This window comes from Polyodon spathula, chromosome 21, assembly GCF_017654505.1.
Source record: "Polyodon spathula isolate WHYD16114869_AA chromosome 21, ASM1765450v1, whole genome shotgun sequence".
Classification (NCBI taxonomy): Eukaryota; Metazoa; Chordata; class Actinopteri; order Acipenseriformes; family Polyodontidae; genus Polyodon; species Polyodon spathula.
The window spans coordinates 10,688,281-10,704,488 of NC_054554.1; the positions used below are offsets into that span (position 1 = coordinate 10,688,281).

The 16,208-nt window shown below is 39.4% G+C and overlaps 2 protein-coding genes across 2 annotated transcripts; one reads left to right on the forward strand and one right to left on the reverse strand.

Moving 5' to 3' along the window:
• Positions 1–2,934: 2,934 nt before the first annotated feature.
• On the reverse strand, positions 2,935–9,772 carry LOC121296428 (zinc finger protein 319-like). The gene is made up of 2 exons (XM_041221994.1): positions 9,377–9,772; positions 2,935–6,971 (listed from the first exon to the last, which is right to left on the reverse strand). The coding sequence occupies exon 2, from the start codon at positions 6,484–6,486 to the stop codon at positions 4,636–4,638; it is 1,851 nt and encodes a 616-aa protein (XP_041077928.1). The 5' UTR covers positions 6,487–6,971; positions 9,377–9,772; the 3' UTR covers positions 2,935–4,635.
• Positions 9,773–11,145: 1,373 nt separating this feature from the next.
• usb1 (U6 snRNA biogenesis 1) lies at positions 11,146–16,208 on the forward strand. Its single transcript, XM_041222402.1, has 7 exons — positions 11,146–11,439; positions 12,241–12,494; positions 13,020–13,203; positions 14,071–14,124; positions 14,303–14,408; positions 14,738–14,818; positions 14,908–16,208. The coding sequence occupies exons 1-7, from the start codon at positions 11,306–11,308 to the stop codon at positions 15,010–15,012; spliced, it is 918 nt and encodes a 305-aa protein (XP_041078336.1). The 5' UTR covers positions 11,146–11,305; the 3' UTR covers positions 15,013–16,208.

Consider the following 16,208-nt stretch of genomic DNA (forward strand, 5'->3'; position numbering starts at 1 on the left):
TGGTGGCCGTTTTGAAATGAGCTTTGAAACTAATTTAAAATTTGTAAGCGTAAATACTTGCAACACTTGTAATGCTGTGTTTTTCAGAACCCTGCTACTCACTCTCTAAGATGGGCATTGATTATTATTTTTTTTTAATTAACAGCACTACATGCGATCAAGATACATTGCACCTGCAGGAAGGTTAAAGGAATTAAAACCAATCCCACTGTGCCTTTTTTTCTCAAGAGAGCGGATTTCTGTATTGGTTTTCTGAAGCAACCCAACACGAGGCTATTCCCAAAGGAAGATGTTTCAGATCTTACATCTGTCTGCAATGTTTGAGGCAGTTCATTGGAAACTTTTTTTTTTTTGCAGTGAAATTCTATAATCAAGTCATGTTTTGATCAGTTATTTGAAATTGTTCTTTCTCAATCTAGTAAACTATTGCACCCAATACCTTTGTGTTTGTGTGAAAAACCTGCATGACGTCGCTCTGGTAGTAATTACAGGTGCGGGTTGGAACAACACAATCTGGAATATTACATTCTATATTTCTGTAAATTACATCTATCATTTGTATTACTAGATGCATAGCATTCTCAGCATGGATGTAGTGTGCTGACATTGTCAGAGCACTTACAAAAATCTACAGATCACTGTTAGAGCAAAAAACAGTGTTAATCAGCTTACCAAAGTCTATTTAAACAATGAAATATCAGAGTGGTATTTATGAAAAAGTTTATTTTGTTAGTGCTGAGTATTAAACAGATCACACATATACTTTTAGCTTGAATGTACATCCATTGCAACACAGTAATCTGGATTCTACCACCTCTTTCACAAAACTACATCTTAAACAACAGAAATAAAAACAGAATGAAAAATAAAACATGTTCTTGTAGGGTTAATAAACACATTTACAATGTACAGGGCATCAGAGACTAACAATGCGAGCATTCTCCAAGAATAAAATTAAAGTCTGGGGGAGTAGAGGGTTACATGTCACTCCAACACTAGCAAACTCAGGTCAAAGTTCAAAGTGTAAATTGTATTTCAAATGCCCATCACATAGCCCTCCATTTCCATTCTTTACTGTAAACCATTAATATTCTCATTATTTCAAATTTGAAATAAACATACAACTGTAAAACAAACTTACATACATATAGACATTTATATATTAATTTGTATCTATTTTCTTTTAAATGGCTAGAAAAGTTAACTGAAGTAGTTTCTCCTTTTGAGTTGTTGACACCATTTATTTTCACAAACCTCTGGTCTGATTTAACATGAACAAACATTGTGGTGGTGGGTCTCGTTTTCAGGTACAGCTCTTCTGGAAGGTCTGGGGATGGTACAGTTATAGATGACTCCCTCCATTACCACTGAAGTGTGTTAATCAAGTTTCTTGTAAAGTTTCATTTTGTCCCTGTGTAGCATGCCAAAGTGTATCCCACGATAGTGCATTATATGTCCGAATGAGTTTGATTAGTACCTGCTTGTTTAGTTTTTAGTAGTTTCAGCATTTTACATAAAACGTATAAAAGGGAGTCATTTATGCTTTATTTAGAATAAAAACAGTTATTAACAAACTTGTTTCATCTGTGCATTTTTATAACTAATACAATATCACATTACAGATGTTAAGCTGTGGCAGACATAGGATAAAGGGGTTGTGTATTGCACAGGATTCATTTTCTCATGCAGTCCTTCAAACCCTTTCTGGACACAGGCAGCAAACTAGGGTAGAGTACAGGTTAGGTACGACAGAGTACCAATGGAAATGTTGTTCAGCTACACTTCATTCAGACCATCCAGCTCCGCTATACCCCGAGGGCTACCAGTGGAAACATGCTTTACTTACAGGGTACCAGAGCAGGAGGAAACATCTTGGTTCAGTGGCTGCTGAGTAACTGGCATCTACCCAAGTGTTCTCTCAAGCATGTCTTTGTAGATTTGCAGCACGGTAACTGAGGGACAGGAATCCTTGTGTCTGATTTTGCATTCCAACCCATCAGAGTCTAGGCCAACGGTGTCGAATCTAGGTCCTCGAAGGCCACTCCACTCCAGGTTTAACAGGCACAATTATATAATTAACTACTTCAGGGTCTGGATGGAGGTTTAATTAATAATTCAGAACAGGGCTGGAACAAAGACCAGCAGTGGAAGGTCCACCTTTGGCCACCCCTGCCTAGGCAGTGTTCTACCCCGTGAGCTACTATGGTCTATGGTCATTTACATCGGCTTAGCATTATAACCTGAGAGTTAGTGGAACACTCAGCAGCCTAGTACTATTACTAAGTCCTGCTGTCCTGTCAACTTAAATAGAATTATTTACCACTGATAGTAGGTACTGAATTGGTTGGTCGATTTAGGAATGCTAGATTAATATGCAATTCCTATTTTATATTTCACCCTAAAACTACAGTATTGTATGGATCACTGCAGGGATTGACAGTGATACTTTTATTAACTTTACATATCATTTAAAAAAAGTTTCCTCCTGTTACACATTTCAAAACACTAATGCTTCAGACAAAATAAAAGTAACTAGACAAGTTGGCAGACACAGCTTATAAACACGCATAATGCAATTCCTACTACATAACTCAAACATCTTAGCATACATAATATTTATGTACATAATAGAAGGGAACTTTACAAAAAGTTTGGGGCTTTGTGGGAAAGATGTAAGGATCTGTCAGTACATGAACTTTTTATTTTTAATGAAATATAAATATATATATATATATAATATATATATATATATATATATATAATATATATATATAATATCATCTCATAATATATATTATATATTATATATATATATCTATTTAATATTGGTCCCTCTCCCACAAACAACCTGAAAAATTAACTCATCGAAGGAGTACTTTGTTAAAAAAATTTTTTGTTCAAAGTCTCTTTGGCAAGTCTTAGATTTTCAGAATAGTTTTGGTACCTCTTATACTACTTATCCTATAAGGGAGAACAGGTGCACCACTACCTAATCCAATAACTTTGTATATGCAGCATAAAATACTTCCATATTTTCAACATCTCGGGGAGAATGGAAGAAAAGCTACAATGAAACACACTTATCGAATTTCACAAACACAACCCCCACCTCTCAGTTTCTTCTTCCTGTAAGCACTTATTTGCTGGCCTTCAGTCCCACACTGATCCTGTCTAACACCCCGTTCCCAGGCCAAGGGCATATGGAATGCAACTTTGCAGTAAGCAAGATCACTTCTGACTAGAAGTTCACCAAAAATAGAAGACAATAGAAATATAAAAACACTGCAAGGGGATAAATGCCTGCCATTATATAATGCAGCACCTGCTCCTAATCCTATTTGCTACCAAATTCTCTTGGTATGGGTTTTGGGATACAGGGTCCAGTAGAAGAAACAAACTTGCAGTTTTAAGAACGTTGTCAGATTTTGTGTCAGAAAAACTGCTATGCAAATTGTCCAAAAAGTAGATATTAAAGCACAGTATACCATTGCAAATTGCCCCCCTAATCCCTTCTGGACAAGACAGATGCCCATGAGGGAGTCAAGTTTGATGCATGCTACACAGAACTAGAAGTTAATTATTGGACTAAAGACATTATGGCATTGCTGCCAACAGCCTACAGGACAAACCTAATTTATCAGGTTTTGCTTTATAGAAACGTTTAAACTCCACGTTGTACTGTGATGCTACTGTCTTAACCTGAGACTCCCCGGTATTGGATTTGTAAGGTCTTTCGGCATCACCCAGATATTGGCAAAACCAAGTGGCTAAAAGATGAAGAAACTCACATATTTCTGTGTTGCAACTGTTGTTGTTGGCCCTGCAGCTGTCTATAGTTTGTATACAAACACAATAGAACCTCCCAATTAACTTGTTCAAAATCTTAGAGCATCAGCAACAGAAGAGAGGTATGGAACAGAGCCCTTCCTTGTGCTGCCTGGAGAGTCAAGGGATCGCCAAGAACCCCCTTAAGGACAGAACAGCAAACATTTTTCTTCTTGATTCTTTTTACAGGAACAGAGACACAAGGAAAAGTCTTTGGGATGAAGGGGGAGTTAGTCATTTTCAGAAAAATACAAAAAATGTTCATTACAGTTGAACTCTGACCCCAGAACAACACAGGGTTGTCTAGGCCTGTGTTTCCCCACTAGAAAACGGACAATCCCTCATTGCAGTTAAATATATATAGATTTTTTTTTTTTTTTTTTTTTTTTTTTTTTTTTTTTAAAAGTCAGCCTGAATAAAAAAAAAAAGTGGCAGGGGAGGAGAGTGTGCACACAAATCTTGTTCATCAAGCTGTATTATCCCTTTGAATAAAATGAATCCCCCTACCCAAACAAAGCTCTAATAGAAGTAGGGGTAAGAGGCTGACTTGCCACCCCGCCTCCCCCCTTTTATTCCCCCCAGTAATACAACACTCTTCCCCAGTTAAAACAGTCTGGGGCCAAGGAGGAAGGAGATGAGTTAGCTCGTGGAAAACAATATAAAAAATAAGTCTTTAAGGGAGGTAACCCTGCTGCCCAAATACACACACATACATATGCTGCAAAAAAGTGTGACCACTCAGAGTCAGTGAATCAGACTGTGGGGGTGGTAGTGAGGAGGACTGGGTGTGGGTTAGTGGCGTGTCCATGCTTACTGTATGCAGGGTGGGACAGGGTAACCACCTCCCTCTGCAGTGTGCTGGACACTATGCTCCTGCAGCGCCACAAGATCCCCGAAGCGTTCACCGCACCAGACGCACTTGAACTGGGCCTCCCGCGCGTGCACACTCTGGTGCTTGGCCAGGTGCTCCCGCTGCTTGAACCCTTTGTCACAGCTGGGGCACTTAAATGGTTTCTCCCCGGTGTGGACACGCCGGTGCCTCTGCAGATCAGACGAGTACTTGAACCGCTTCTCGCAGTCTGGACACTTGAGTGGTTTTTCACGTGCCGGGTCACAGCGGTGCTGCACAAACTCAGAGGAGGACAGGAACCGTCGGTCACAGAGGGTGCACTTGAGTGGCTTCTCAGCACAGTGTGAGTTCTGGTGCCGCTGAAGGGTGGAGGACTTCTTGTAAGCCTTGCCGCAAATATCGCATTTGTATGGCCTATCGACAGCAGCCATTGCTGAAGCTGCCCCACCACACTTGTGCCGCAGCAAGTCCCCGGACTGGCTAAAGCCTTTCTGGCAGGACGCACACTTGAAGAGGCTCTCTATGCCATGCACATGCTGGTGGTAGAGCAAGTGAGAGGGCTGCAGGAAGCCCTTGTCACATAGGTTGCACTTGAAAGGGCGGTCATGGGTCTTGTGGGTGCGCCGGTGCCGCACCAGAGCGTACTGTTGCTTGAAGCTCATCTGGCACTCTTCACACTGAAAGGGACGTTCCTCCGAGTGGGTGCGCTCGTGCTGCCGCAGGTCTGAGGGGCGCTTGAACCCCTTACCACAGGTGGCGCAACGGAAGGGCCTCTCTCCTGCTGGGGTGCACTGGTGGTGCAGGAGCTCAGAGGACTCCTTGAAGTGCATCTCACACAGGTTGCACTTGAAGAGGTGCTCTCCGGAATGGGCGTACATGTGACGCACGAGGTGGGAGCGGTGCTTGAAGCTCTTCTCGCAGGCCGCACACTTGTAGGGTCGCTCAGCACTGTGTGTGCGCTGATGGTGCGCCAGGTGCGATGACTGGCTGAAACTCTTATCGCAGGCGTCACACTTGTACGGCTTCTCTCCTGTATGCACTCGCTCGTGCCGCGACAGTTCCGACAGGTGCCGGAAACCCTTCTGGCAGATTGAACATTTGTATGGTCGGTCAGGGGAGGATGCCTCGAATTCTGTCGGTGCTGAGGCACCAACTACTACACCTACTGCACTGGCAGTACCCCCTACTACTGCCCCTGACCTATCAGGGACCTCGACCGAGGGCTGCTGAGGATTGCCAGACGAAGATGTTGGGGTGGTGTTACCAGCCCCTGCAGAGTTGGGCCTGTAGGTCTTTTCACAGATGGAGCATTTCATGGGGTTAGTGCTGCTGTGCGCATTGTGGTGCTGGGCCAGGGAGGTAAGGAGAGAGAAGCCCATCTTGCACACGCCACAGACAAAGGGTTTCTGCTCTACCTGGACACACTGGTGTTCCAGAAGGTCAGTAGCCTGGTGGAAGATCTTGAGGCACTGAGTGCACTGGAAGGAGCGGTCCTGGCCTACCATACACTGGTGCTCATGAGGGTTGGCCAGATGAGAGATGTCATGGCCACAAGCTCCACACTTATGCCCACCTTCCCCAACCTGTAGGGCAGACTGCTGTGCCTGGGCCTGGGCCTGGGCAGCGTGTTGCTGCTGCTGCTGTTGTTGTTGTTGTTGTTGTTGTTGTTGCTGCTGCTGCTGTTGTAAGGCGGGGTCTGGCTGCAGGACAATCCCATAGACTGCACACCCCAGTGCACTCTCTGCACCGGGAGGGATGGTGTGCACAACGGGGGGAGGGGCCACAGCATGCTGTTGCCACGCCTCCGTCATCCTGACACGTGAGTAGGGATTCAGGGTTCTAGATGGGTGGGAGATTTTATACCACCTGGAGTCAAACACAGCTAAGGGAAGAGGGCTGGGGTGGAGAGATCCTTCCCAGAGAAGCGATCAGTCTCTCCCGAGTAGCGTCCTTTGTTAATGAAGATAGATGGCCCACAGGAACAAACAAAAGGGAGTTAAAATCCAATAATGTGCTTAACTTTGTTTATAGGGATAAGCAACCAGCTTTACAAGTACACCCAAATTCTACGAAAAGCATCAGTTAAAAGGTGTATTTTTTTTAATTTCTTCATTCAAAAGATCAAACACCTTAAACTAGGCTGGTGTTCTTGTATCCAGAAGTTTAAGCATCTTTGAACATGCGTGCTCCAGCTGTGCAGTTTGGTTCTCTCAAAGACAACATCATTTTTAAAATGTCATGTTTCCCTTTGTGTTTTCTTATGAAGAATTCAAGTGAACTCTGACTTAGAAATTATCTGTGGAAATAAGTAAAATAAATAAATAAAATGTAAAAAAAAAAATGTAATTTACTGTCACAAACTATTTCGTGGGAAGTCACTTAACACAAATAAAATCTTAACATTTAAACAACTTTTAAGACACATTTCAGTGACATTTATTTCCCAGTTAGGTTTTAATTCAAAATCAAAGCCATCAGGAAAAGGAAAAGGTTAATCACCATGACTTATTTAAAGGTAAAAACAGGAGATGGACAGCTGCCTTCCATTTTCTGACATTCCCAGTAGCTAGAACATCCTACTCTATAGTCATAACCATTGGTTAAGTGCTTCTCTACATGTAAAAATTGAGTGTGACATATGGACAGAGACAGACAAACAGGGTGCCTCTTTACTCCAGTTTCTGATACTCAAACCTGTGCTATGAATGTCATGGCAATTGTGGTTCTCTTGATAGATGTAAAAATGTAAGATATAGACAGATGTTACACTCAGTAATGTGTGCTAATAAATGTCCTCTATATTAACAAAAAAAAAGGAGTGTGGAATACAGAAAGACAACCAAGTGTAAAGTAATTATATATATATATATATATATATATATATATATATATATATATATATATATATATATATATATAATCATCCTGAAATGATGACACATGTTCAATTATTTTGTGCTTAAAGAGGACCTTAGCTAGTATAATCACAATTGGTTAAGTGATTCTCTTGATATAAGTAAAACTCGAAAGTGAGACACAGCAAGCAGATTCAAAAATGTTCAATCCAAACTAATTGTCCACTCTTTTGCATATTCCAGAAGGGTATGACGTCAGAGCCTATGGCAGTTGAAATATTTATGTCAGAGATTCTGCTGCATATACATGCTAATGACCCTGGGGAATGGTGAAGCTGTCTACCAGTTACTCTGCCAATATTAACAATGGCCTTCCCTTCTCTGGTAACAGTAGGAACACTGGCATTTTTCCCTTTCAAAGTTTAGAAAGCAAAAAAGACATTATACTGCTCTGTGCCGAAGTGGGGATTAATGTAAAAAGAAAAAAGAAATAGCACTGATATCATAATGCAATAATGTCTTGCATATTCTACATCAAAACAAACATAATATTACAGCAATATGAACTATACTTTTCTGCTAGCCAAAAGTAGTCCTGTTCCATTACTATTTTACTCCATATAGTAAAAAAATAAATAAATATAAATGGAATGGCTTTCATAAAGCTATACAAGACATTGTACTGGGTTGTGTTAAACATTACTAGACAAATAAAATTAAAGAATGAAAAACCTTTTCTATTTCTACCTACAATAACATTTATCAAATACCATCAATTGTATTTCACAAACCAGACCACAACTGCTTCATTTTGTTAGGCCAATTGCAATGCTTCCACAGTTGTCAAACGTGTAATTTCAGTGCCAATAAAACAATTTTGTGTTGGTAGTAATTTTTTATATATAAAAATGAAGTGTTAATGTTTTGCTATACATTTAGTCATTTAGTATACTTACCCTCTGTTCATAATAATTTGGCAACATATTCCATTTGTGAAAATCTGAAATTCATTATCTTGACCTTTGCCCTTCATGGAATTTGTGTCTTTACTACTCATTCAAACCCCAAACCAGGCAGTTCCGTTTTGTTCTATTGTCAGCAGTCAGACAGAAGTAGTATGTACGTGTACTTATTAATGAAATACAACAAATCCATCTACCTTGTTTAATAATTATTATTTCAGATTACAATACAGCGAAGATGTGGTAGCCGGATAAATGTCCCTCTCCTACTCCGTTACTGCGTCTACTTCATTTGGTGGCAGCCCTTCCTGCATAATCGCGTTAAGCAGACATTTGAACAGCAGCAAGGCACCGTAATGATTGTTAACTTAAAGGGTACCCTTGGGGCTGAAGTCTTTTCGCTTCGGAAATCCAACCCTACTCACCGGGTTTCAGGATTCCAAAGCGGATAACGGAAATGAAACGTGCGAATATAATACCATCTTTTTAAAACAAAACAAAAAATACTAACTAAGGTCTGGCGAATTCAAATTTACACAATTTCAATTTCGCTAAGCCGGTAGCATCTTAGACATAAGGGACTATGTCAAATTTGAATTTTAAGGAAAGGCAACTTCCTCTTTGCAATAAATAATCGAAAGTTGTATCTAACTGCGAATGTATTCCACCTTAATGTTTTGCACTTTGTATCAGTCGTTTATATTGTTTCCTCTTGTTTAAAAGGTCAATGAAAACATTTATCAATCCACCCTCCTGGTGTTTTTTTGCATAAACAATCACAATGAAATCACATCAATGACTACACGTCATGTATTATGCCTATTATAAAATACTACAGACATCTATCAACCAATTTGGGAGTTCAATGTGATGTAGTTACGTACCTGTTTTCGAATAATCTTATTCTTTCACAAAATGCAATGTTGTTTGTTTTTTTTTTGTTTTTTTTTTTTGTTTTTTTTTTTTTTTTTTGCTTTCGGGATTAATGAGAGTCCAGGCCTGTTCCTCTCCGCAGACTCTCGTCAGTAGTCAAGCAGTCGATGTAAATCCAGGCCGCTGCGTCTTGTCCCGGTTGCTAAGACGACTTTCTGTTTAGCACAGATTCGCAGGGAAAAGAAAAAAATAAATTAATTAAAAAATCCTTTTTGTTTGATCCGGCCTTGTATCTCCAGAAGCCGGCGATTATTTTCCTTTCTCTCCCGGTTCTTGAAACCCGTCTTCCAGAAAACAGAGCAAAAACAGCCGCGAACCCGGGAAACTGTATCTACAATAACCACACACACCGGAAACCTGCATATGCATGCACCCCAGGAGCCTCCCAACGGCATGCAAACCAAGACACATGCATGTACGTGTACTGGTGACTGAAGTGAAAAGGAACCTGGGTATGGACACAAATCCGTAGTTGGGTTGGGTTTTAGTCATTGATTATTCTGTTGTGAGAATTTGTTTATGTGTTAAATACAACCAGCACGTGTAAGTGTTTATGACCACCATCAGAGTCACTTACAACAACGTCTCATCCGAAAGACGGAGCACAAGGAGGTTAAGTGACTTGCTCTGGGTCACACAATGAGTCAGTGGCTGAGCTGGGATTTGAACCGGTGCTCTGCTGGTTATAAGCCTGTTTCTTTACCCACTGGACCATACAGCCTCCTTATCTTAGCTGTCAGAACTGGTATATTTACCAATATAAGCACCTTAGAAAGACCAATACAATCCTCCATCATCATCATCATCATCATGTAGACAGTTTTGAGTGATTTAAACAGCATTTTAGAAAGATAATTAACCTCAGATTTGTATTACATGAGAATAGTTGTTATTTAACGCTAGTATTGGACTCCATCTGCATTCTCCAATCCGCAGCCTAGTATAATTGTCCTAAGTGAATCTTAGTTCTAATAACGTTTTCCTGTGGTTGCTCTCCTGGACGGAGAAATGTCGTTCTCTGTGTGCCAGCTATCGCTGATATTGGCGGTAAACTGTTAATCCTATTACGCCATTCTACCAGTGATAATGCAAGCATTGCAGCACCTGGTGATACAACCCTGGCTCAGAGGCACTACGTCCTGTAAGAATGTGTTCAGAGTAGACGGTGACGAACACAAAGGACCGTGCAGGGTTCTCCCCTATCCCCACATTCAGTAGCATGTAAATTCATCATAAAATACATGATGTTAAAGTTTGTAAAAAAAAAAAAAAATAATAAGATCTGCTATTTCTGGGTCTACGTTCAATTGCTAAGAAAGCACATGTAAATTGTTCCCATCTAATATTATATTTTGGCAATTTTTCTAAAGTAAATAAACCAATATTAGGCATGGTACGGATATGGTAAAACAATACTGTAATAAATATTATAAAACCAGTATAGCCCAAAGATACCGTCTTAAAATGGAAACTGTTAGATCCTAGAAACTATCCGTACGTCATATAAACCACTATTGGAGCTGCTTTTTGTAAAATATTCACGTCACTTAAAAAAAACTGGCAATTTCTGTACTGTATACATTTTTTTATTAACACGATGTAAGAATTGACTATGAGTATTTGGGTCGTCTGTTTTTATGCTACGGCATGTTTTTCAAACGGCATTTCCTTAATGTGGAACTATAAAGTTGGATCTGATGATGTTCCGGGGAATATTATTAAGTATTGTACTGTGTGTGTTCTCACGGTGGGAAGGTGAAGTTGTATTTGTTTTCTGTAGCTCATTCAAAACGTGTTTCTTTTACCCAACAGTACATTTAAAACTAATATTTTTTTTGTTTAACGTTGGCTAAAGATAAAATTATATCCGTACAAGTGGGATGTTAGTTGGCTACAGCAGCAGCTCCGAAGAAGAAAATGAAATTATACAAAACGGAAAGCGAAAAGGTGAAAATCACCAAAATGACAACAGCTCGCTGGATAATAAAAGATGCAGAAAAGAAGCAGGTTGTGTGTAAGTTACCACAAGACGTGTTGTATTTACGATATATGTTGATCTTGACAGCAGAACTGGCCCTGTTAAAATGGTTATAGTTTTACAAAAAGTGTTTTTTTTTTTGGGGGGGGGGGGGGGGGGGAAATGGAAGACCTCTTTTTTTTCCGCGATATAACCGCCTATAAATTAATATTATTAAACTGTGTTGTTTCTGAAAGTAGTAACAGTACTATTAGTAATGTGTTTAGTTAGCTGCATCTCCAGCAGCATGCATATTGAGGAGAAAGCTGTCCACACAGATAAACAGACTAATCTAACAACGTCAGTTTAGCCTTGATAAAAAATATAAACCGATAGAAACAGTCGCCTAGTTGTTACTAGTCACTACAGCTTCTACATGTGTTTGCTTTATACTGCATGAGTTTTGTAGTATGGTTTTATTTATTTATTTTATTTTATTTATTTATTTCTTTCTTCAGCAGTGAAGAATAGGAACATTTCCTGGTGTTTGACTATAAAGATATTTCATAATTATTAATGTTTTGATGTACGTATAAAGCAGTTATTCGTTTGTGTAATATGTATAATATCCTTATATATATATATATATATATATATATATATATTATATTATATATATCTTATATATATAATTACAAACTGTTTCTTCTTCTTTCTAATTAGTATGTCACAGTGGCAAACTGTAATTTTACAACCTTTTTTTGGATGGGGAGGTTTAAAAAAATTTAAAAGATTTTCAAAAGCTGCCAGGAAGAATACATGGTTAGATAATTGGTTTTGCACTGGCTCCCTGTGCAGATTGAAAGTCACTCGGCTCCAGTCAGTGACAGACGGCAAAAAGTCCCCCAGCCATGCGAAGGGAGAGGAAGCAAGGCCACCCCAGCAGTGTGTCCCAGAGCAACGACCCCGCCTGCCTATGCCAGGCAGTGTGCTGAACATGTTCAAGGAGACAGAGGAGGAAGAAGGGTTTGAGGACCGCACCCAATATGGAGGACGGATACGCTCCTTTGCACATGAGCGAGGAAACTGGGCCACTTATGTATACCTGCCATGTAAGTGACTTGCATTTTGGGAGGGTGGGGTCTACTTCTATACTGGGCCACAATGCCTGCTAGTCCCTCTGCTCTAACCACTAGCCTATAGAGGTGAGCCACTGTGAAAAACAAAGTTCAACACCCCTGGACTAGTGGTTAGACATGAAGGCTGGGAGGACTGGACCACACTCGCAGTTCTTCACTTGTAACCATTGTGCCTCACTTCTAGTCCTAAGCTCTTACCACAAGACAACAGTCACCTCAGCTCTTACTAAAAGAGAAGATCAGTACATTTAATTTTCTATACCTGAGTTTCAGCCAGTTTATTGGAGTTACGAAGTGGAACAAATATTGCTGACAAAAATATTCAGCAGTAATAAGTGTGTTTGTGTTTTAGACACTAAATGCGCACTACTGCTCCAGGTTAGCCATGTGTATCCTTATAATTTCATTTAGCAGCAGTAATACTACAGCTTATTATATTCTCACTGTTGTTTTGTAATGGTCATTCTTGGTTGTTAATAAAGTACTGCTGCCTGACAGACCTAGCTGAAGAGGAGTCTCTGGAGTTGGTTGATCAGCTGATCTCGGGAGCAGGGGCCCATGGTGTCTCACTAACCAGAATGGAGGAGTTTCACATCAGCCTGTCACAAACTGTCATTCTGCGCCATCACTGGATAGAACCCTTCGTCCTGTCACTGAAGGAGGGCCTGGCCTCTGGCAGAAGGTATTAAATTCAACTCTGTGTAATGTTTTTTGGGTTGTTAAAATTGAAGTTTTTAACATAAGTAAATGTAAGTTAGTTTAGACTTAGTATGTTCATTTTATGTTTTAGTTAAGGTGCCAATATTAGATTGTTGGTAATACATTCGAAAACTAAGATTGCCTCTGTCAAATTATCAAAACATCCTTCATATATGTGTATGTGAATGCAAAACTCGTTTGTTACTACACGGAGGTGCATTTAATTGCTGTTTCACTTTACTCAGACTGATTGTTTATTAAATATCATGGTATTCCTGAACACAGAATTGTCCACTCTCCAAATATATACATATGTTTTTTTTAATGAGGAGGCCATCTCTCAAGTATAGTGGTACTGCTGAATATTTACATTTTACATGGAAATCAAACAGCTGGAGGTAGGGCATTTATTACCCATTTAACCTCAATCAAACCCTTTGTTCACTACATATAAACAAGCACAGGTTTTAAATTTTTGGTAGCATAGGGTTTGTGTGTACGTCAACAAATGTCATAGTATCAGGTGGCTTATCAGATGGAAATTACGTTGCATTAGAATAAGCTGCACTGTTTAATGGTTTTTATTTAACTGTATGTACAAAAATAGATCTATTGTATTTTAAAATGCTGTTTTAAGATACAATCTGATTTTCACCCACTCAGTCAGAGCGGCTATCACTCAGTCAACTTGCATCTTACAGCACCCCTATATATGTATATAGTTTTTGCTCTTATAGGTTTTAATGTCCTTTTAATGTGTGTATCATACATTTTGTGTTTACTATTACGATTTATAAAAATGAATCAATAAAATTCCAAAAAGGTTAGTTTCTTTGCTGCTGTGTTCCAGGTTCCTGTGTGTTGCAGACAGATTGAAGGTCTACACAAACCAGGAGAGAACCCGGTAGGTTTAATTGAGTTTGAAATGTGGGGATTTGTACTAACAACCCTGAAATGCTACATGTCTTGTCTTTTTCTCACGTTAAGGTAATCCAACAACATTTTTTTAAGAATGTTAGCAAGTCTTTAACATTTTATTGTTGAGCTCAGCAGTTCTGGTTGCACACTGGTTTTTCCTCTAGGACCTTCTTGGGGCTGGAGGTGAGAGCAGGACATGCTCAGGTGCTGGAGATGGTCCGAGTGATCGACAGGACCATGCAGGAGTTCAACCTGAGCACGTTTCACCAGGTCAGTGGGGTTCAAAGACAGAAATCCCAGAATGGGTAACACCAATTGGAAGTTAATTGACATGGGTTTCATTATCCTCAGCCTTCAAACCAGGTGTGCCATTTTATCAACAGGTTAAGACATTCCAGGTTTAACAATAAGCATTGAAAGAATCTCATTGTAAAACATGGAATGGTTAAAGCTGCTATCCAAAGTTAGTCATCATTTTTACAATGTTTTGCTTTATTAACGCATCATGAAAGAATTAGCCAAAATGTTGATCTGCTTGATTTTAGTTCAGGCTTTAAGAAGAGTTGGCCTGTAACAGCATGTTTCTCTGTGTTTTACAGAATCCGTCATTCCACATCAGCCTGGCCTGGTGTGTGGGTGACTGCTCTGAGAGCCTACGAGGGTGTTGTCAAGAACTGCAGGTAACAACCATCAGGACAAGTTTACCTGTATTGCACATATACATATATACTGCATTGATAATCAATAACATATTCTGTTCTCTTTTAAGAATATAGTTGATGATTTTGAAGATAGTGCTTCCCTGTTGAGATTTTCTGGACATGAAATTCGCTGCAAGTCTGGGAATAAATTCTTCTCCTTCCCACTGCTCTGATGTGGAGTGTAAATCTGCAGGAATTGGACATGAAACTGGGAACGGATGGTATCATATTCACCCCTTATTACACCCAAACTACAATAGGTATCCCTGCATGAACAATACAGGGAACTGGAGCTGCAGAGGTATTCTGGGATTTTAAAATTGCCTTTTACATTCTATATTTATGAAAATACTGTAAAATAAAATGTATTTTTTAAATATTGTTCCTTTTCTACTGCAGGAATTGCATGGCTACATTTTAGGTTAGCTTGGTCCACCCTCCCAAATAAAACCTGTACCCCTTATGAGATTAGAGATCTGAGCTCTAACAGGCAGGAAATGTACCGAATTGGCACTAGCCTACCACTTTCAGAATGCATGCCAAGAGTTGTTGTAAAAGTAGCCATTGTTACCGAGTTTTGTTTGTCATCTTGGCCTGTAATTCTGCTTTCAAGCTTCTGATAAAAATGTCTGTGTAATAACTTGTGAAAATTGATAGCACCACTGTATCCTCTGGTACTGACAAGATCCCAAAAAGAAAGTAACAAAACAAGTGATGATGTGTAGTTGCTTTATGCTTGTGAGGGGGGAAAAAAACCAACAACAATTTAAATTATTTTTTTGTTTATTGGGAAAGTACATTTATAAAAATCATTTGGGGGGGAGAAAAAAAAAAAAGACACCTTGCCCTTTACGTTCCTAGACAAAATTTAAGATTACTGACAGGCTCTTTTTAATCCTGTGGCTAGAAATAAAACACTGATAATGCACGTTGTTCATTGTCTCCCTGCATTGTGCAGACAATAATATAAAGTTTGGCCCACAATCTTGGCTGCTAATCAAGGTTTACCATATACAGTATTTATGTTACATATTCATCTGCCACTGATGCCAAGTTATGAGTATCCAATGGGGAAGATGCTATAAACAATTGTTAAATCTTGAATTCTTTGTAGTGGTGGTGGTGGTGGGGATTTAGACTTCCCAAAATATTGTGCTTGGAGGCATTATTCATTATCAGAAATACAGTAAACTGGTACAATGGCACAGATAAAAACATGACATTTTTCTGGGGCACACGGAATTGATTCAGAAATATACAAAAGACTAAAAATATATACCCCCCCAGTGCTGCAAATGGGAAATGTTATATAATTTTGGCCTGGTGTAGGTATGTTGGTAAAATACATATTCACACCAATGACATAAAA

Bases quoted from the DNA above. Each gene is read 5' to 3' on its own strand.
- LOC121296428 (XM_041221994.1), bottom strand. From the start codon at position 6,486: ATGACGGAGGCGTGGCAACAGCATGCTGTGGCCCCTCCCCCCGTTGTG.
- usb1 (XM_041222402.1), top strand. From the start codon at position 11,306: ATGTTAGTTGGCTACAGCAGCAGCTCCGAAGAAGAAAATGAAATTATA. The intron at 11,440-12,240 runs GTAAGTTACCAC...CTCCCTGTGCAG, and splicing joins AGAAAAGAAGCAGGTTGTGT to ATTGAAAGTCACTCGGCTCC. The intron at 14,125-14,302 runs GTAGGTTTAATT...TTTTTCCTCTAG, and splicing joins ACAAACCAGGAGAGAACCCG to GACCTTCTTGGGGCTGGAGG.